Genomic DNA, 21,378 nt, shown 5'->3' with positions numbered 1-21,378 from the left:
TTCCAAGCTGTTGTGTTTGGAAAATAAGAGACACGTTCCCAGATCCCCAAGAACATTACAAAGGTTTTTTACCTGGGATATAATTATGCCATGTATGACACCAGTTTGTTGCATTTAGTTTAACCTGTATGTTGTTAGTGTGTTGATTTGTTGTTGGTGTTGAATGACTAAAAATGTTAGTATATATAAAAAATTTCCTTTGGAGCCAACATGCAGTCTTCATTCAACCTAACACTATAATACATGTCTAGAAATGTAAAACATCAACAGCCTGGATAATTATTATAAATGGTACTATGCTAATGAATCTAAGGCACTGGGGGGGCAACAAAAAACATCCATCCATCCATTTTCTTGACCGCTTATTCCACACAAGGGTCGCGGGGGGTGCTGGCGCCTATCTCAGCTGGCTCTGGGCAGTAGGCGGGGGACACCCTGGACTGGTTGCCAACCAATCGCAGGGCACACAGAGACGAACAACCATCCACACTCACACGCACACCTAGGGACAATTCGGAGCGCCCAATTAACCTGCCATGCATGTCTTTGGAATGTGGGAGGAGACCGGAGTACCCGGAGAAGACCCACGCAGGCACGGGGAGAACATGCAAACTCCACCCAGGAAGGTCCAAGCCTGGACTCGAACCGGAGACCTCAGAACTGGGAAGGGGACGTGCTAACCACTCGACTACCGTGCCGCCCGCAACAAAAAACAAAACTACTCAAATATTATACCGTAGTCAACATGAGAAAAAAAATAATTGGAATATAATGAGCTACATGAAATGCAGTTGGTAAAGAAATGTACCAAAATGCTGTGTGCATTTTAATACTGTATACAGCAAATAAACACAGGTTTGGGCCAAAAGTAGTGTTACATAGCAGGTCTGCGTTGTACACAAGTAAAATATCTGATTACATCAATAGCAGGATTTTTATTTTTTTCTCCCATTGTCCCCCATTAATATTGCAATATTCCTCAAACTCTCCAGAACACATAGACCTGTAACCCTACTTTTCGCCCACTCTACGATGTTAAAACTAGTGGAGGGGTAGTCCATTTGTTTGTGGGACAGACTGCAGTAATAATAAAGTTACATCAATGTTTGATGGTTTTATTATCGGATTTACATGCTCCTTGACTGCACAAGTACATGTTATGGAATTGTGGAGTGCATGGTCCCAACAACGATGATAGATTCCTCAAAGGCCACAGGGTTGCTGAGGCAAGCGAGGGGGGAGTCACTCCATGGTTTTCGCCACCTGGTCAGCAAGTCCTGTGTAGAACAAATGGTGCTTGTACATACGACCAGTCCATATTGACTCAGACAAAAAGTCCATGTAGTGTGTAATACTGTACACATGTAAATCACATACCTAGACCTCGGCTGACTTGAGTTTGTTGCAGCTCTGATATGGTAGGCGGAGGTACTGGTGGTACAACACCAAGCCTTCTGGGGTCCTCCATCCTAAGTGTCCTCCTCCGGGGCATTCCAACTTGGCTACTGAGTCTCCCGTTGATGATTTTTTCTTGAAGGTCGGTGATGTATTTGTATGATTTCCCTTCTTTCAGTGCATACAGTGTGTATCGTCTGGCATTCTTGTTGTACTTTCTCCTGAAACTGCAACCACAGCAATACCATCAATTCAAAGTTACAGCGACTAAAGATCATAACAGTCTGTGGCCAAAACAATTCATAGATACAGAGGACAAAATAATATCAACACTGAAAAGATCATTTTGAGAACTTACATTTTATTGCCTTCAGATGTCGTGAGTGTCGGTAGATTGCGGTGGTAGTTATAATCCAAGGCTGCCAGAAGCACCCTTGCCTCATAAACAGGGGGAGTGAATGCTTGTCGTTTGCTTGTGTACATGAGAAGATGGTTTTGGAACCCCTCAAGTTCGGCTGTTGATCTAGTGTATCAAAAACAAAAATAGAAGGGGGAAAAAAGAACATATTACTAGTTATCAATGAATTGTCTTTCTTCAGAAAAACATCAATAGCATACATCATGTAAAACAAGAAAACAAAGCTAACCACTTTTAAGAAAATTTGTAAGCAAGACATGATGCAGCAGTCAACCAGAAGAAATATGGAATAAATCTAAATCTTTCATTATCTACCTGAAGTGGAGATACTTGTGGACAGTACCCAACCAGCGCTTGCTGAGAATGATGTCAACTAAAGCTTTGTGGGCGTTAGAATCTTGCTGTAACCATTCTTTTCCATGATCCTCTTCAAGATGTCCATGCTGGCAGCTTCCAAGGGCCCAACTGTGCTTATTACATACATGGTGCAGTATGCCAATCCAAAGACCCTTTATAGGAAAAAAAGAGAACAAATGAAAAAAAAATCTGTACTAAATAAATAGTTTTATTTACATAGGTTATAAATTCTGTTGAAATTAGTACTCACAAGGAACTGCTCTCTTGTTCCTGCTGTCTTACAGCACCACCAAAAATGGTTGATTATGTCTTTCAACCATACTAAAATAAGAGATTGGCCCTTCACCTTTGCTGCCTTTGGGACAAATTAGAGTAGGAAAATACATTTATTCACAAAATTAAAATTTTACCCAAAAGTACAGGAAGCGTTTTCAGTGCATTGTGTTAAAAGGTAGGGTAAGGAAAAGAAACAGTTTCTTGGAAAATTACAATGAACAATCTTCTCTATGTTGGCCTATGCCTCATGCACATATTTACATCCAACAATTAACTTACTGCAGCTAATTTCTTCGACAGATTTTTTGCCCCATGCCACATGTCCAGGCTGTGGTGAATCTTCAAATCTTTGTATTTCCCTTTCTCTGGGTCTGCAAACATAGCATGTATTATCAAAGAAAATTTGACTTCTGAAAACTTTCACAAACAAGTCTTCACTTCCATATTATGTATACTGGTACATTTGTATGCGCATTAGTAGGACTTCAGTGACCACATAAGGTACAGACAAACATACAAGCAGACACATCCAACAGTTAGTAAATCTTTCATTTACAAATATATATGTAACACTTACCCAAAAGGGCAGCTATCTGGACATGCGCATCTGTACAGATTTCAGAAATCTGTATTTCCTTGCTAAGCTTTTCCAGGGTCCGAATGAAAGCCTCCTTTTCCATTATGTTGGAGTTCCAACAAGTTTCCCGTTTGTCCACTGTAGAGACATAGATAATTTCCTTTGTCTCATTCTCCATGGTCGTGTAGCTGCAGTACTGTGCACAATGGCCAGGAGAATCATTCCGTCCATCTCCTGAATGTAATCAAAAATGTTATTGCATCAACAGTGCATTTTATGCACGCATGATTTACAGTGCAAACCTTGAAATTCTGCATAAAACCAACTGATACTTGTCAGTCGCCATGTGTATAAAAAAAAAAAAAAAAAGTGACTACAGTCATCATGCACTGTCACTGGATTACAATTGAAACACTCACCAAGGAGCACCACCTGTTTTCCTTGAAGGGAAGCAATGGATTCAGATCTTTTCTCGATCCAAAACTCTTTGATGGCATCAACGCAGTATGTGTCTTGTACAGTGAAGAAGGTGTTCCTGTTTACCATTCCTAAGTTCATGAATTTGAATAGCAGGGCTACTTTGGCGTAGTTGTTTCCAGACAGTAATATATTAGAAGAGAGCATAAAATCTCCTGCCTGCATTCCAAAATTCAGCCTTGGCTGTGTTTCCCAAAACCACACTTGGTGGCCATTTGAACACATCTGAAAAGGCATGAATAAAATGTTTAAATTTAAAATTTTCTTTGTGAATAAAAATGAAACACTGACAAAATCTTTTGAAAAATCAATACTGTGGCCAGTAAACAGTGTGAATTCATCCACCTTTCCAGTTACTCAGTCAAGCCAGATAACGGTAGAGCAGATATTCTTCAAAATGGAAGTTCATGCAACTTAATTAAGGTCTGAATCTTTTCAAACAAAATCACCACCTACATTAAAAAACAACAACAACAACAACAGCAGCAGCTAAATAGCATAACTACTGGCAAAAATCCAGAGTCCAGTCTCAGTTGTTTAGACAATCAAAACTTACCCATTCAACTTTCATCGCTGTCCCTCTTGTAGTAATGACCACTTTAAATGGTGCAGAGCTTTCACACCTTTCTCCCATGCTCAAACCTTTTGGACAATTGTCAAAGGGTAGTTTGACCCAGTCAACCAATTGCCTCAGACAGTTCTCGTACACAATAGCTGCCTTTACATCAACAATGTCTTTTCCTTTTTCAACTTTGACATTGTCTGGCAAAAAGTGGGTTGGCAGCGTCTCAGGTGCGTCCGTAGGTTCTTCAATGCCGGACAGATCGTGCACAGAATCATCTATACCGATGATTGGCAGCTCATTGATGTCCTGTGCATATTTCAATGCACCTCCCATTCTGCGTAACAGACAAATTTACTACATCATAAACATCCATAGGGAATGGATAATAAGTATGTGTTTATTTACACACCGCAAAGAAATCACTGGCACATAGTCTTCATCAGAGCTGTCCTGGTCTTCACTTCCCTTGGGATGTGCTGCAGAAGTATCATCTACCCAATCTATACTGAAAGACATAAAGTCTTTTCAAAACATTGTTTACCAAAATTGTGTTTGGAAAAATAAAAGGCTCTTACTTACATGCTATTCCTGAGGTCATTGAATTTCTCCTCATCCAACTCTTCCTCAGCTATGCTCATCTCATGTAGGCTTGTGATTTAAAAAATAAATGTGTGTCATTTACATAAATACAAGGCAGAACTGCAAAGTTATAAAAGTGAAATAAATGGTAATGGCTAACCTTTGTTCAAGGAGTTCAATTTCAGGATTTGCACTTGCACTCAGATGAACATCTCTGAAAAGGAAGATGAGACATTAAAAATGTAATTTAACTTCATTTAAAACCATAGAAATATTTGCAACATTTGTGTGTGTGGTAAATAAGCCTGCCTGTCTGTCCCACTGGAAATGCTTGACACCGCCGGTGGAGCCACAAATTCTGGCCGCCTCGCTTTCATGGGGGTTGAAGCCTTCATAACACTGTCATGCCTAAAATCAACAACAGCAGTCCTTGTCACCACATTTCCAACAAACCCCCAAAACAACCTTAGTTATGCTTTATATTCTCAACTGAAATGTGTGGAAATATCCCCACGAAATCACAACCAATTACACTAAATAACTAATAACTTGCGTGTCTATTAATTCTAATCTGAATAAAACCTGCCAGCGTGAATCACTTTTTCGGGCAGAAAAAGCACCGTAGCTACATAACGGAATAGCTCGAGTGGTGTGGAGTTGCTCATCAACAGCTAGTGGCCGCAAAACAATGGCGCATACATCATATTAATTAGAAAAGGACATACGTTTTGTCACTCTCAAAACGCAAACACAAGTGTACTCTTACTTACCGGTCAAGTAGAAAGCTGGCGAGGGCAGCGTCACTTTCCAGACCCAGTCTGGTCCTCAACTCTCTCCATCTGGCAAATGTGGCGCCAATATAAATTCTTGTTTTGTCGCGCTGTCTTCGGTCAGGACGTTTACGTTTATGTGCGGTAGGTGACGTGAAACGAGTAGCATATGTGTGGTCAGCCATGTCGGTTTTACACAATCAGTAATAAAATATATTACCGAAGCTATTGTCGTGGTCAATGGCGTGATACTTGTGTACTCCACGCGGATTGGAAACTCTTCTTCTACGTTTATTGGGGGTTGACACACAAACCGGAAGTTCGTCTGCCACCGCGTTGAAAAACGCGAGAGGAAAATCGATTGCTGAAATTTGTCTTTGACGGCACCCGTAGCAGAAAGATGGCGGCGAAACATGGCGGACACTAGAAGCCGCGGCTCGGACATGTAAGATAATTAGCGATTTCTAGACTAACCGTTATATTTAAAAAAAGTACGTTTATGCGATACAACATATCTTTTTACATACTACTAACACAAACAATTGTTTTTTTTTTTCGAATGATTTATTGTTTCACCACTAGATGCCACTGTATAATACTGAGTGTACCTTTAATGTAGGACTTGAGTTCACGGTTGATTGCTGGCTCTGCTGTAAAGAACGTGTTCCTGAGAGTTGAACTTTGAGTGAAAGTTACACAGCAGCAATCCAATATTCCGGTGTTTTGTGCCTACATGTAAGAATAGCTTAGCACCGGTTTACTATAGGTTAGCGCCAGTTGCGCATGTCTGTCTCCTTTCATGCTAACGATACTTCTAAGAATATTAACTTATTAATCGCCATGAAGACGATGATTAGTGATTTTAGAGGAGAGGCTACTGTTAAGTAACAATGCTAGCCAGCTAGCTGTGGAGCAGCAAAGGTTGTTTTGTACACGAGGGAAGATGCAATGCTATCAACAAACGTTCTCACAAATGATCGGCATTTGGCAGTTTCCAAATTGTCAGCCCCGTGCCCCATGGTACTTACAGACTCACTTGTAAACTCCAATTTATCATTTACTGCGTTTGTCATTGCGTCCTTTCCGGAACATTTTCAAATTCCCTGTAAGAGCTGAACACAAGGCATCTGACCGTAACACAATACACCAATCCAAAATACTATTCACACCTATTCTGGTCAATGGCTGGCTGCTGCTGAGGGGAATTTTTTGCTTGTAAACATCCTGTTTAGGCCGCAGTGCTTCGATGACAAAAGTCTTTCGGCTGAAAACCGAAAATGCCCTTTGGGGCTGTTCTTAGTGTATCTTAATTATCACAACATGCAAACAGATGATACTCCCCAGTTTACAGTTATGCAAACTTTCAGACTTATCTGTATTTACGCACACACACTTACTAAAGTGTACTTATGGGGGTCCAATATTTGGCTGCATGTTTTTATGTAGGGTCAAGTGATGTCCAGTTTTAACTTCCCTAACTGCTGAGGAGTATTTTTGTATTTTCTCGAAGAATTCGCTAACAAATAATTACACACAAAAAAAATAAGTTATTTTGAAAATTAATATAGAACTACAACTGGTTTATCTGGAAAAAACAAAACAAAACATTCATGTATGTATGCAGTATGAAATAGGAATGCATTTATTCAACCCTAAGTGCTATAGTACATGAGGATGAACGAGGTAAACGGTAGGTAAAATTATCCATCCATCCATTTTCTTGACCGCTTATTCCTCACAAGGGTCGCAGGGGGTGCTGGCGCCTATCTCAGCTGGCTCTGGGCAGTAGGCGGGGGACACCCTGGACCGGTTGCCAGCCAATCGCAGGGCACACAGAGACGAACAACCATCCACACTCACAAGCACACCTAGGGACGAGAGTGAGAGGCACGATAGATGACGTAATCAACGCAACGTGGTCTACATATGACGTAAACAGCACGACTTGGTCTATTGTGGACTGCTCGCGTGGCAAACAGTATACAGACTTTAAATCTATCGGACATTTTTATCGGCTAAAATGTACCTATCGGGCCGATAGAAAATGACATATTGTCATATTTTCCCATATCGGTCGATATTTTATCGGTTCGATAAATATCGTGCACCCCTATTCAAAACATTGCGACTGCTTCTTATGATCCAAAAATAACTTCCACAACTTTCTTCCTCAATGTCATGGTGGCAGGAAGCTTAAACAATGCACTGGCCATATGGAAAGGTCAGATCCATTATGAGGAGCTTCTTGGTAGTAATAGTGTAATGCCTCAACCCGCTAACGTACTTCAAAAATACTGTACATGGGTGGTCTCATATGACACAAGCCATACCTAATTTATTGATTTGTTAGAAGACACAAAACTGTAAGGGGGGACTAAATAATGCAATCAGGAAAAAAAAATAAAATCCTAATGACCTTTTATTTCCTGTGCAAAGCTAAACAGGAAGTGCACCATCTGAAACAGGTCAAGAGTAGCTCCTTCACTCCTTTCTCAGCAGAATGTAAAAACAAAGTAGGAGTACTCGGGTCCTTAACTGCTGTTGTACATTTTCTCTGACACTTTTTTTTTATGCCCTTCATCCTGCTCCAACGCTCTGTAATCCCATTTAGAGTAGGTAGCAGGGCTGATTATAATCATGCATACAACCGCCAACATGTTCACATAAACACAGATATTGAAAAAACAATACTTAACAGCCAAGGGAAAGGGGGCGACTGATGATGATTGAAGAGGACTCACTTATGTAAGGTTGTGGGCTGCACAGCGTATCAGAAATTAAGTTGGGGAAAAAACAATGAATACAAGCTCAAAAATTGAGATGAACTTTCTGAGGCCTGAGTAAAGTGTGTGAGCATGAGTGCGTATGTCTTGGGCTCGCCCGTCCTGATGCAACACAGAGATCTCTAATCCAATTACACTTCAGAGCAGCCTTGCGGCCTAGCCCCAACAGCCAAGGGCAAAATCTATCGTGTGCTTACAACACTGCTAACAGCCTGATGGCTCTGCACACAAACAGCAGCTCAACCGAGGCCTAGTTGACAGAGGCCAACCATGACAATGGGAAAATATTGATTAAAATTCATTTTTAGATATACAAAAAAATGCATCCATTTCATTAGCTCATTTTTAAATATACAGTATGTCCAGTGGGGCTGGGCGATAAATCGAATTAATTCGATTCATTCGTCCATTTAAAGTACCACGATGAAATGAGCTAAATCGTGAAATCGAGGTGCTTATAAATAAATACACATCCTATACCTTGAGCGGCTCGCTTCTGTTTACGCTCGTTGTTTTGGGGTCCTTCGCTTGGTGGCTGGCGCGCTTGCTGATGACGTCACCCTACTATAGCGAAGCTGCGGTATGTGACATCATCGGAAGGCGCACAGGACCCCGGAATAAGCCGTACAGGGAGTTCACATCACCGCCTGTTTTTTTCCCTTTTCTTTTCACTCACAAACATGCACACAAATTAATAAACAAATTAATTAATTAAAGTGATGCGTATTGTGCACAAGTTTGAAGGCAAACGCACGAGCGGAACTCCGCGTGAGCCTGACGCAGAAGTATACTGAGGCCTTTACACGGTCTCCTAGGCGGCGAAGCCAACCCGCGCCAACCGGCATCAAAGGCAAGTGACGGTTTCATATCACCCGGAGCTCCACATCACCGCCTGTTGGTGACTTCGGCCAAACGCTACGCTGCCTACAGCGCGCACATTATGTCTGCTCCAGAAGACCAACGAAAAGGGACTCATGTTAACGTCTATTATATGGAATTGGTTCGGCTTTTACAAGAGCGACGTAGAGCAAAGTACAAGTGTGTGCAAGGTTTGCCGAACAAGTTATTAAGCTATGTAAATTTAAGTTATGCAAAAGATATGAGTAGCTTTTTTTTTAACAAGCTATGTTAAATTTACATTAAAACTGATTAAAAAAAAAATAGTGTACGTTATTGTCTGAACATTTTGCACAAGATTATATTTTGAATAAATCAAACCTTGCTTAAATGTCTTTTTTTTTAACTTTTGATTAAAATCGATTAAAATCGTAATCGTCCAGAATGACAGAAAAAAAAAATAATAATTTAGATTTTATTTTTTGGCCATATCGCCCAGCCCTAATGTCCAGCAGGGTCAGTTTCTTTTCCTGCCTGGTATACGGCTCATTTGTCTGTGTCTGGCAGCCTGGGCCCCTGCAGTTAAATCTCCCCCTCTGTCCTCTATTGCAGACCTCTGCTGTTTCCAATCTAACTCTTTGACCCATGCTGCTACTTCCTCATCTATCTCCATATCTCACCTATCGCCTGAACTGCACTATCATTTGCCTCCTCTCTCTGTCTCTCTCGCTTTACCTACCTTCTCATTTTCTGTTTTCCACCATATCAGTATCACCCTCTGTCTGTTGTGCTCCAAGAATTCTCGTCTATGAAAACTAGCCATTAAATTACAGAGTTCAAGCGCATTACCTTTAGTTGGAACGCAGACATAACACGATGGTAAATATGAGCAACATTCCCCAAAATCATTCTTTTCAACCAACGGGGCAAGTCAGTCGTAGTATGTGGGGATATGAGAAGATACAGTGATTCCCACACTATGTTAATACTTGGGGGAGGCACCCAAATAAAGTGGCCGCCGCCCAAGAAGTTTTGAAGAAAATTTACCGTACTTGCATGACTATAAGGCGCACTTAAAAGTCTTAAAATTGTCTTATGTGTGCACCAAGTTCCGGAGAAGTTTTCCTTCCAGACAAGCTTCGGGATAAATTTTGCTGTGCCAACACGCATTTCTGATTGATAGGCCGGTTTCACGCCCGTTCCTGGTTGGCCGCTTCCTCAAGCAAGGCAAGGTACTGTGAGGGCTGTAGATGACGTGTGAATTTGGAGTGGGCCTGTGTAGGTACAGCAGCGGGAAAAACGGATGGAGAAGGCAACAAGAGAGTTGAGGCTGTATGTACTTGAATGTGGAGATTAAACGAGAAAGTGAATTAAAAAAAATAAAAAATAAAATAAAATAAAAACGCCAGACTGCAGTGTGACCTCCTGTCTCCTGTAGTTCATTTCATCTACCCCGTTTGAAACTGTCTAGCTAGAATGAACATTATGAAGTGTAAAATTACCAAATTTTCAAGATTTTCATGTTCCAAATCAATTTAATCTTGCAGGGTTTTCCAGGTTCCAGGCTCTACAAAATGTCTGAAAATTGTGTAAATATGCATGCCAGGTCAGTAGTAGCATGCACTTCCATAAGAAACCATCTTTTGAACACTCCCTATTAGTAGTGTATAAGTTAGATGATGCAATTGGCTGGTAACCAGTTCAGGGTGTACCCCGCCTATTGCCCGAAACCGGCTGGGATAGGGTCCAGACCCCCGCGACCCTTGTGAGGAATATGCGGTTAAGAAAATGGATGGATGGATGAAAATGATTCATCTACCTTTCAATTTTGCTCTACTTTTGCCGCAGCTTTCCATCATTCATTGACACATGCACAGGGGAGGCAGAGTAGAATCGTTGCTTGTGTTCATCATACTCTACTGTCTACCCACCAACATGCCAGCCAGCCTTGTTGGTAAACATCTGAGAGTTGAGGCTGTGGCTGCCCTGGGCCAGTTCAACACATTCTGCCTTGCCACAACTGAAAGCCCAGCTCAAGCTGTAGCAAAGCACGCACACGTCTCTGCACATCAGTGTCCTAAGAGAGAAACGGGACGGAATTAAAAGGCCGAGAGAGACAAAGTGAGACGGGATACAATAGAGCTGTGCGCTTTCCCTTATGAAGGAGTAAACAAATCGGACAGTTCTCTTCTCATCCAGCAAATCTGTTGTAATGACAGCATATTTTGGAAGTATAGCAACTACAGTTGTGATATATAACGATATACATCATGGATGGGATATAAAGCGCCTGTCTATCGTACGATACAACACTATATTGTTGAAAACATATTTTCTTCTTGTTTTAAGTTGTAAGTTTATAGACAATGTGAAGCTATATAAATCAATATCAAAATGAATGAAGACATGCTTGCACCAGAATTAGCATAAAGACAATTTCCGTCAGTAGTACACTTATCGTTAGATTTTCTTCATCATAGTGAGAGAATGTTATAGTTTATTTCCTTCGCTTATAAGATGGTTACGCCGATCAGGATTTCTTTTGTCCTTCACTTCATTTGCAGCTCAGCATACAGAGCCAACATGGCATCCATCTATCTAATTGTACACACTGTTCACATATCAGTCAGCATAAGCGCAAAACCTTCAATGTTCTGTTGGGAAGGTGAAGATGAAGAGGAATTCCATACTTTTGCATCTCAATGACCAAATCACACATTCAAACCAACAACAACAAAAATGGATTCCCCAAAGAAGATTACGATTTTGTAATGGCTCAGTCAGAGTCCAGACATCATCGAAACATCTTGATGTTGTGCACAGGAGATACCCTCACAATATGTGTTTTTGATGGCAATGTGGAAATATTGCCACATCTAAACGTGCCACGGGTTCTTCATCAAAGTATTACTTTAACAATTTGCATATTTATGCAGGTTATTATTGGTTTATTTTATTTCCAACCGCTAAAAGCTTTCAGTTGTTTTATCAATTGAGTTATAAGGGTTATAGATCACAATCGGTGTGTAAATAAATCCATAAATAATGTAAATATAATCTGAATATGTTCTGATTACAATTACAAACAACTTCCAATTGTGTTTCCCAGATAAGACCTTTAACAAAACCACATAAAACTAGCAACAAAGACTGAGTAAGAAAACAACCAGAAAAGTGATGATGCAGTAATATGTTAGAATGTCTGTATCGCGTTAAGACACAGGTAATGCAAATCAAGTTAAAAGGTTCATTCAGACTATGGATGGGTTGGGCGGCCCGTAGCTCACGCCACCGAGCTGCTGCACTTTTCAATCCATCGTTCTTAGTCCAGCATTACCGAGCCATCACTCAAAATCAAGGGAATTAAACATCTGTCAAAGCCTGCCCATTTCACCGGGCAGGAAAAGACACATTTAGGCGTAGCGCATCTCCCTGATGATTCAACGTCCTGTCTAAAGTATGAAACTAGACAAACGAGGTCATTCAGCTTGGAAATAATGCTCACTGTCTGTGTTGCGTCTGGCTTGCAAACAAATTGTGGCAAGTGCAAAAATAACAAGTGTTATTTAAGCATACTAGCTCCCAGCTGCCCTTGCACAAAAAACAAAGCTTTGTCACATATCGTGAGCTTCAACAACATCTCCTTCCTTTATCTTGCCACCATTAGGGAAGTGTTGTTATCAGCTCCATTTGATTCCCTCAGGAGCTTCCTGCTTTCTCGTAAACTACTCCACTCCTTCTCCAAGCAACTGCTAATGTCTCCATTGCCTAGATACCTCATCAAATACTCCATCATGAACTTTTATATAAACCTCTCTGACCGCAGTAGCTTCCTTTCCGCCACTATTCCTTGCACATTCTTCTTTTATATAGTACCTCCTCAGGTTTTGGCACAGCGAATGTCATACCACCAATAGAAAATGTATGGTTAATAAACATTTCTTTGATGGCAATGGTATGAATGACAACACATTTCCATTTTGTTATTTTAAATGACGCAAACATTTTATGAAGCCGCAAATATCGGAACATGATAACCATCTTAGAAAATATTGTGTTTGTCCTTCAAGGTTCCATTGTAGTAAAAGAAAGCCTCCTTGAATCGAATGTATCAGCGAGCATTTGGGTCCGTACAAACGGATGCCTTCAACATACAGTCAAACACAAGCTGTCAACACTTAAAAGATGCTATCGGGCTTTATCAGCAGACATGTGACGTGACATGAATTCTCAACATACAGACAGTATGACTGTTCCAAAGTTTCAGCGTCACACTAAAAGCGGAATTTTAGAAGGCGATTGTCTCATTGTTTATTTTTTTTTTCACTATTATCATCTACTAGAGTCTAGTGGTGTCAAACTCAATCGCACACAGGGCAAAACCTCAAACCACATCTTAGGTGCGGCCCGAACGGGATAAACATTAATTGAGCAATCTGAACCAAAATGTTTTTACATATTAATATGAATCAAAACTGACAACATACAAAATCATTCCAAAATAAATCCCTTTAAATTTAAAATACAAAATTTTACAAATATCTCAAAATTACACTGATTAAAAAATGAACATGCTTTTTTTCCCCCAGTACTTCTTTGGTCATATTTTGAGCAGGATACTTGGCATATTTTCTTTGATTCTAGGGATGGACTGCAGGTGTTCATCAGTGAAGTGAGGTAACTTGTGCTGTGATGGCAAAACTTTGTGTACTACATTAGCCAGAATGCTTGGGTGAGAGACCAGAACAGTGTTAGTACTGTTGTTGATCAACAACTGAGTATGGGATTTGTGTAAAAGGACAATAGAGTTGAGATGTTGCATGTTGCATAGTTTCTGCTTGTTGTGTGTTTAAATGAGAAACAAACAACATCTGCTACCAAAGAAAGACGTGCACCATTCAAGCCTCGTGTAGGCGGAGCTCTGAATTATGAGATCTGCTGAGATCTGTGTGTCCTGTCCTCCATGTGCGTTTACATCCACCTATTTTTAGTTGAATTCCCAAGAATTGCGAAAATAAACCTGAATGGAAACACTAGAAGGCGGCACGGTGGCCGAGTGGTTAGCACGTCCGCCTCCCAGTTCTGAGGACTCCGGTTCGAGTCCAGGCTCCAGCCTTCCTGGGTGGAGTTTGCATGTTCTCCCCGTGCCTGCGTGGGTCTTCTCCGGGTACTCCGGTCTCCTCCCACATTCCAAAGACATGCATGGCAGGTTAACTGGGCGCACTAAATTGTCCCTAGGTGTGCTTGTGCGTGTGGATGGTTGTTCGTCTCTGTGTGCCCTGCGATTGGCTGGCAACCAGTCAAGGGTGTCCCCCGCCTACTGCCCAGAGCCAACTGAGATAGGCACCAGCACCCCCCGCGACCCTTGTGAGGAATAAGCGGTCAAGAAAATGGATGGATGGATGGATGGATGGATGGATGGATGGATGGAAACACTAGAACTGCGATTGGCTGGCAACCACCTCAGGGTGTACCCCGCCTACTGCCCGAAGCCAGCTGGGAAAGTCTCCAGCACCCCTGCGACCCTTGTGAGGAATAAGTCTTAAGAAAATGGATGGATGGATGGATGGAAACACTGGAATTTTTTTTAAGGCAAAACAATTATACTAAAAAAATATTATTATATAATAAGTATTTCTAGAATTAATACAAGAAAAGAACACGGATCTTTTGTTGAGAGTCAGCCAAGTGACTTGTGGCAGAAAAACACTCATAAGATGTCACCTCACAGTGCAGTCTGGTTTGTTCTGTAACGTGCAGTGTTAGGGAAAGAGGCAGGGGGCGCAACACTGGACACAGGCTGGTGTCTAGTTGGCTGCAGGCTGGAAAGTATGAGCTGCGGATGATTATTTTTTTTGTGATTGGCAATGATCGACATGTGCTGATCAAGTACTTTTCCACGAAAAATAGACAACCACAATCGGTGGCCCATCGATCGGAGCATCACTAGTAGTAGTAGTACATAGTTCCGGTGCCACCAATAGGCGGCCAGAATACAGCCCCGGGGCTGCCCATTGAATACACCCTGCACTCAACTGTTATCTCTACAATCATTCTGATTGTCAGAACATTCTCTTTTCCTTAAGATTGCAACAATAACTAAGTATAGCAACACTTAATGCCTAAACACAGCTATTACTTCTAGTGGGGTTTAGTTGCTGCAGTTCAACATTATTAAGAAGATTGAAGATAGATTCATGAATTGGCCAGCAGCCAGTAAGGCAAAAGTTAAGTCAGTGACATTGGCAAAGTTATTATTACAGCAGCTCCACATACTAGGAGGGAGGAAAACACAAGGCCTTCCAGCAGCTTGTGTGCACTCACATAAAAAGCAACTAAAAGGATGGCTTTATAGTGAAGAATATTCTAAACCAGTGTGTTGTAGCACTTAATATGCCATGAGAGATAATCTGGGATGTCATGAGAAACTCATGGGCAAAAAATATTTACAACAAATAATATATTTAGTTATGTTTCAGTGATAGCGACAAACAGTCAGAGATATAACAATTAAAATGCTCTTCCACTAGAAGACAAAGCTATGGAAAGGTCTGTCAAAAAAAAAAAAGATTCCTCAATAACAAGGGTAAATCAACAACAACAAAAGTTACAATTTCCTGTTTAATCAATCACACACAAAAAAATAATTTCGCTATTCCAAAAAAAAAAGGCAAGAAATGAACAAATGAAACTGGTGTAAAGCAGCTGATATTGTTGTTGTATGTGTTTTGCTGAACGTTATCTCTCAGCCAAAATGTCACATGGTGGAGAAGCAGCCCAGACAGCAGTCCTCCACCCCTCCTCTGCCCTGCCCTCACTGCTCAATGGTGTACACACAAACACAAACAGCCTGCCAGTACTGTTAAGAACCAGTAAAACAAACCGTCTCAAAACTTACTTCTCAACTTCTTCCAATGAAAACAGCAATGACACTGAAATTATTTCATAAACTGTAAAACGGGAAAATTATAATGCTCATATGTTACTGAATAAATACTGTAACAAATCCAGCAAAGTCACACCTTAACCCAGTCTATCATTACAAATATGACATCTGACAGACTGACACAATTCAAGACAGCACACTAAGACAGTACTCTAAACTAGTTTAATACAAGGAAACAGGTTAGTAAATTATGACACTGCCATATTTCAGTGATGTTTTTAACAGACATTCATTGAGCCTAACTAGCCATGACTGTCAACATGTCCCAGGGAAACAACATTGGGTGGAACAGCATGTCTCCCAACAGCAGTAGCATAGAACAGTGATTCTGAACTGGTTGGTTGGGACCCAAAAGTGGGTCACTGACCCATTATGGCTGGGTCACATACAGGTGGTAAAAAAAATGAGTGGGTCCACTGTGACAGTATGACATATGACATTTTGAGGTTGCGAACGGTGCACAATGAACTAGTTTGCGCAATAAGTAAGAATGCATTGTCATTTGTCACTCAATGCGGTACATATGGTTCATATCTATGCTACAGAAGCATTGAATGCCTGAATGTCACTGCCATTGCAGCGGAACTATGTTGTAAACGGAGGACACCCTGTACAGTGAAATAGCTGATTTGGAAAATAGCATCATTTTGACAGGCATGCATCAGAATCAGAAACCTTATTAGTTGGGGTGGAATGGCACATTACCACACGAAACATGCCAGGTCAGGGACTTTCCTAAAAAGATTAGATCAGTGCAAATGCACCAGTGAAATTTTGTGTCTGCATTTTGTGCAACTATATTTATAGTATTATTTTTTTACATGCAGTTGCGTTTATCTTCATATGTTTAAAGCTCTGAAATACACTTTGAAAATGCTAACCTTTTTTTGTTATTTTAATATTTTCATGGGATATTTTTTTAACAATAGATCTCCTTTGTAACTTATATAAAAGTGTGTCGACACTTAGAAACTGCAGATCCGAAGGTGACAACAGTTGAGAAACCACTGGCGTAAAGAGAGCGAGCCTGCGAAGGAGCACCTTGCACTCAGCTGCCTGGGCAATAGCCGCCTTAGCAGGACGCTGCTAATGTTAGCCACTTTACTGTGTAATCATCGCTATAAATAAGCACCCCACGCAGCAAACTGTCCTCGATAAAGACAGGACCAAATGTGGATGCTGTCGTTTAGGACAGGCGACAAGACACTGCAAAGATACGAAAATAAAAACTCTCGGTCCTTGGCTAGGTCGCGTTATCGTTGCAGGTGAAGCCCGCTGCCAGCTTAGCTATCGAGGTAGCCTCGCCGGGCTAGAATGTCAGGGAATTCAACAAGACAGTCCACCGGAATTGTGACAAATAAAGCGGTGACAAGCCCGTAGCGTCAGCAATGAAAACTGTGGGCAGGTGACCTGTCATGAGAAGAAGCCATGTGTACTCACCCCATTAACCAGTCCATGGTGCTGTTTGGAGCTAGCTTAGCAAAAGCTAGCTAGCAGGGGATAACGCCAGGAGTCGGAGGCGACCCCCACCCCCCCTACTTTATCCGGCCGACTGCCTCGCTGCCCGGCTTGCCTTGCGTCGCAGAGTCCTGACGCTCTCCCCGGGGGTCCGTTGACTCTCCCCCGCCAGCCGTCCAGACAGAAAACGGCGCTCACGCTCCGAGTGACCGTCCTTGTGCTCCTCTGCTAGCGCGGATCATGAAGAGGCACTATCACAGGCAGCGGGGCAGCCTGGAAGTATTGAGCGACTTTGAGTCGGGGAACACTGCACACAGAGCGGGGTTGAGGCGCGCGAGACGAGGGGAAGGGGGTCCGGACCGGTGCGCCCAATGAAGACTTGAGTGTCGGGATGCCGCTGGGCCAAACCCGGCAAGCTGTGTCATGAAAGCTCGTATGAGTGCCGCGGTGCTAGCTGACAGCTTGAGGGTCCAGTGAGGCTGCCTGCCACTGCTGCTTCTCTGCCTGTGAGCCACTCTCACGTCGAGGTGCGGAAGTAAACACAGAGCCGAGCCACTCCGACTGTGCCGCTGCTGTGCGCGCAACGCGCGTACGGAATGTGGAACGTTGGAAGCAATGAAACGCCTATATAACATGTGATGCTTTGAAGCATACATCGCACGAGCTTTTTTCGGCTTAATTTGCTCAGTTTTAGATTGTTTAGTTGCAAATGCGTGCAACGTTTTCATCATCTCGATTCATTTTTTATTGATTGTGAAGTTAGCACTGCGAATTGTTTCCGTTTGAAAATATGTGAAAATGCTTGTCAGTTAGCTGAAAGGCCAAAAAACACAATGAATAGTGGGCTATCTATATTCATGGGGTGGGTGGCATTGGGAAACAATGCAAATATGCCCCCTAGCGACTATGAGTATTTTTGGGATTACGTCAGAGCGAGCCATCCTTTGAAAGTGCTACGATCTGACGTTATGACGTCACGTGACTGTGCCATATATATATATTTTTTCGTGTTCACGACCTTGCCTTTAATCTAGTTGGGGAGTAGGGAACCCCAAATTATGCCCTCGTAATTTTTATTTGATAAATTTACTCTATGTTGTCTTTCACAGGGTCTGCGCTGTTTTTCAATTGACAGCCACTGACTGAATATGTAAATATGGGTTGTTTGTTTGTTTGTTTGTTTGTTTGTTTTTGAGTTGCTTCCGTCAAGAGTGCGAGTGACTGTGCAGCGACCCCTGATGGCACAAACCGAAAGTCGCAACATCATTCATTGATTTGCATTCCTCATGGGGAGTCTCAATTTACAATCGGATGCAATGTACTAGGGCTGCTCGATTATGGAAAAAATAATAATCACGATTATTGTGGTAATAATTGAAGTCGCGATTATTCAAAACGATTATTTATTTTTTTATTCAAAGCAACAACAAAAAAACAAAAAAAAACGTTTAAACATTTGAAAATATTAAGACAAATAAAAAAAAAGAATATGTAAGCTCATTTTGGACCAAACAGACTTTATAATCATAAATTATTATTTATGTTAGCAAAAATTTGAAGTTGGGGTGAAGCGTGTGCAATATGACTTGTGGGGTGCTAACAAATTCACGAATTTCAGGTATTTTTTGGAACCTAACCCCAGCGGAAAACACTGTACATCAGACTTGAGGTGTATTTTCATCAACAATAAAGTTTTGCCTGGTTTATTGATGCCCTGCGATTGGCTGGCAACCAGTTCAGGATGTCCCCCGCCTACTGCCCAGAGCCAGCTGAGATAGGCGCCAGCACCCCCCACGACCCTTGTGAGGAATAAGCGGTCAAGAAAATGGATGGATGGATGGTTTATTGATCATGTTTGTGTAACTAATTGGTAAAAAAAATATATATATATCAATAAAAACTCAAACTTCTCTTTGACTATTTATTTAGTACCATGTTTTTAAACCACTAAGGAGCAGATTATCCCCTTAGCTGTGGGTGAGTCACGAAAAATCTCCACTTTCACACCACAGTCTACACTTCTATATGACTGGTGATGCTTTACACAGGTTGTGCCGATCATTGTTTCATTCTGACATATGGAATAGTTAAAAAATAACATTCAATAACTCAACTCAACTTAACTCAAGTTTATTTATATAGCGCTTTCGAACAGCCTGAACTGTCACAAAGCGCTTTACAGAACATTAAAAAAAAAAAAAACAACCATAACATAAAACATTAACACCAATACAATCACAGCAAATCAACATTCTTCCATCCCTACCTACGCTTTGATGTTTGAAGCAGTTTTTAGATGAAAGAGGACAGAATCAGTCTCCTTTCAGCAGTTGATCAGAGACGTGATCTCAGCATGCATGACGTCACACACGTTTGCTACAAGCTAAGTTTGCTTATAAGCTAGCTCATAAACAAGCAGTCGCTCCGTTCGCGATGAGCACCATGCACACAGTCCGCTGTCAATAAAGACTCGGTTCCCATCGTTCACATTCAAATGACTCGATTCGTTCATCATTAATCAACTCAACGCAGCTGAAAAGGCGGCCAAACCAGCGTCCGGTTTAGGGTTGCGCAGTGTTAGTCGCTGTTAGCTAGCAGTCATGGCTAAACGCTGGCAACAGGCGCCGAACAATACACTTAATTATTTCCTATAGAAAAATTGTTTCAGAGCATCCACCGTATCATGTTTCTGTTTGAAAGTTTTCGAGGTAAAAATGTATGCCTAATACAAAATTGTGTACAGATATATTTTTGAACCCTTTCTTTGTTCAGCTGTTTTATGTCAAGGAAAAAATTTTTATTTTATATTGTGTCTAATTGATGCATTCCAAGCCCTATTTAGTCCGTTCTTTACAAGCAATTCTCTTTCTCTAAGCTGCAATATCTTGGAGAAAATAAAATAACAAAGACGATACACTGTATGCCTAATGGAGCTACTGATGCCTTTTTCTTTAGTGAGCTTCCTGTGGCATTTATCACAATCAAACAAGACGCAGCAAAAATGTCACTGGAGCCCCTATTTCTTCTTTGGAAGGCATCCATGTGCACTGACCTCTCACTGTGAAGCGGTGGAGGTGGCAGGCACTTACAGTAACTTAGTGTTAAATGATCATAAATGAGCTCACATACAGGCAGCCCTCCAAAAGAATAAACTGTGTTTTATGTCTTTGTCATGAGTAACAGTGCATCCACCTGCTCGACGTCTCTCAGACAGATGAACAGTGACGCCATCAGTTAAAACAGAGATCCTAAAATACTCACTTCTCAAAAGGTAGTACTGTACTTTGGAGTTGTAAACAAGCTTCCCCTTTATACTCTTAGCACAGAAATTGCAGAAGGAGTGATTCAGGAAATAACACACAACAAAATCTCCAAAGGTTGATGACATCATTATTTAATTTGCACACAACATTTGTTTTTCTTTTTCTTCTGATCATCTCACTATACGATCAGAATGAATAAGTGATGTACAGTCAACATTAGCAACCCTCTTTATCCCCAGAATGCTATAAATAGCAGCAAGGCACTGAGCAAAGGAGCCCTGTTGACAAGAGGCAGAGTCATCCAATTGGCCCCTTGAGCCTTGAGCGCCCTTGTGGCCACCAATCAGATATAACAAGGGGCGTGGTTTCAGATGTGATCGGCACGTGAGGCGTGGTGAAATAATCTCATGTCGAATGGTTCCATTTATAGCCACATGATGGCAGTGTGGGGTAATATGTGATCTGGGCAATGAGGTTCATGTTTCCATACTCTCGCAACGATTGCATTGATGGCCGAGTGGTTTTCATAGAAATACCTCCTTTAATAGATGTAGTAGCGCGTTCATAATTTTGTATAAATTCATGTTGCACTTGATATTGTAAAACAATCACAATCTCAATCACATACTTCCTCCTTTTAAGCGTGTGGATCATTCTATGAATGCATTACCTGTCAG

The 21,378-nt window shown here is 41.4% G+C and overlaps 2 protein-coding genes across 3 annotated transcripts in view; both read right to left on the bottom strand.

Annotated features, from left to right (window-relative positions):
• The window catches only part of mob2a (MOB kinase activator 2a), an 82,782-nt gene extending 64,725 nt beyond the window's left edge, over nt 1-18,057 (bottom strand). Inside the window, exon 1 of the mRNA XM_077516045.1 lies at nt 17,421-18,057. Within this exon, the coding sequence (XP_077372171.1) occupies nt 17,421-17,437 (17 nt within the window). The 5' untranslated portion in view covers nt 17,438-18,057. The remainder of the gene's footprint in view (nt 1-17,420) is intronic.
• On the bottom strand, nt 1,100-9,212 carry LOC144015742 (uncharacterized). Of its 2 annotated transcripts, none has more exons than XM_077516033.1 (13): nt 4,954-9,212; nt 4,805-4,858; nt 4,645-4,713; nt 4,475-4,565; nt 4,057-4,399; nt 3,443-3,725; nt 3,024-3,257; nt 2,726-2,817; nt 2,421-2,525; nt 2,129-2,322; nt 1,754-1,918; nt 1,378-1,622; nt 1,100-1,277 (listed from the first exon to the last, which is right to left on the bottom strand). In XM_077516033.1, exons 3-13 carry the CDS (start codon nt 4,676-4,678, stop codon nt 1,243-1,245), a joined length of 1,821 nt encoding a protein of 606 aa, XP_077372159.1. In that variant the 5' UTR covers nt 4,679-4,713; nt 4,805-4,858; nt 4,954-9,212; the 3' UTR covers nt 1,100-1,242. The 2 variants fall into 2 exon arrangements, with proteins under 2 accessions (XP_077372159.1, XP_077372158.1); XM_077516032.1 differs by having other exon boundaries at nt 4,475-4,570; nt 4,954-9,206.
• Nucleotides 18,058-21,378: the final 3,321 nt, after the last annotated feature.

Source organism: Festucalex cinctus, chromosome 3 (assembly GCF_051991245.1).
Source record: "Festucalex cinctus isolate MCC-2025b chromosome 3, RoL_Fcin_1.0, whole genome shotgun sequence".
NCBI lineage: Eukaryota > Metazoa > Chordata > Actinopteri > Syngnathiformes > Syngnathidae > Festucalex > Festucalex cinctus.
Note: the sequence above shows the minus strand (reverse complement) of the source record. Positions and strands in the feature narration are given on the sequence as shown.

Bases quoted from the DNA above. Each gene is read 5' to 3' on its own strand.
- LOC144015742 (XM_077516032.1), bottom strand. From the start codon at position 5,039: ATGAAGGCTTCAACCCCCATGAAAGCGAGGCGGCCAGAATTTGTGGCT. The intron at 4,859-4,953 runs GCAGGCTTATTT...CTTCCTTTTCAG, and splicing joins ATTTCCAGTGGGACAGACAG to AGATGTTCATCTGAGTGCAA. The intron at 1,623-1,753 runs GTAAGTTCTCAA...CTGTGGTTGCAG, and splicing joins ACATCTGAAGGCAATAAAAT to TTTCAGGAGAAAGTACAACA.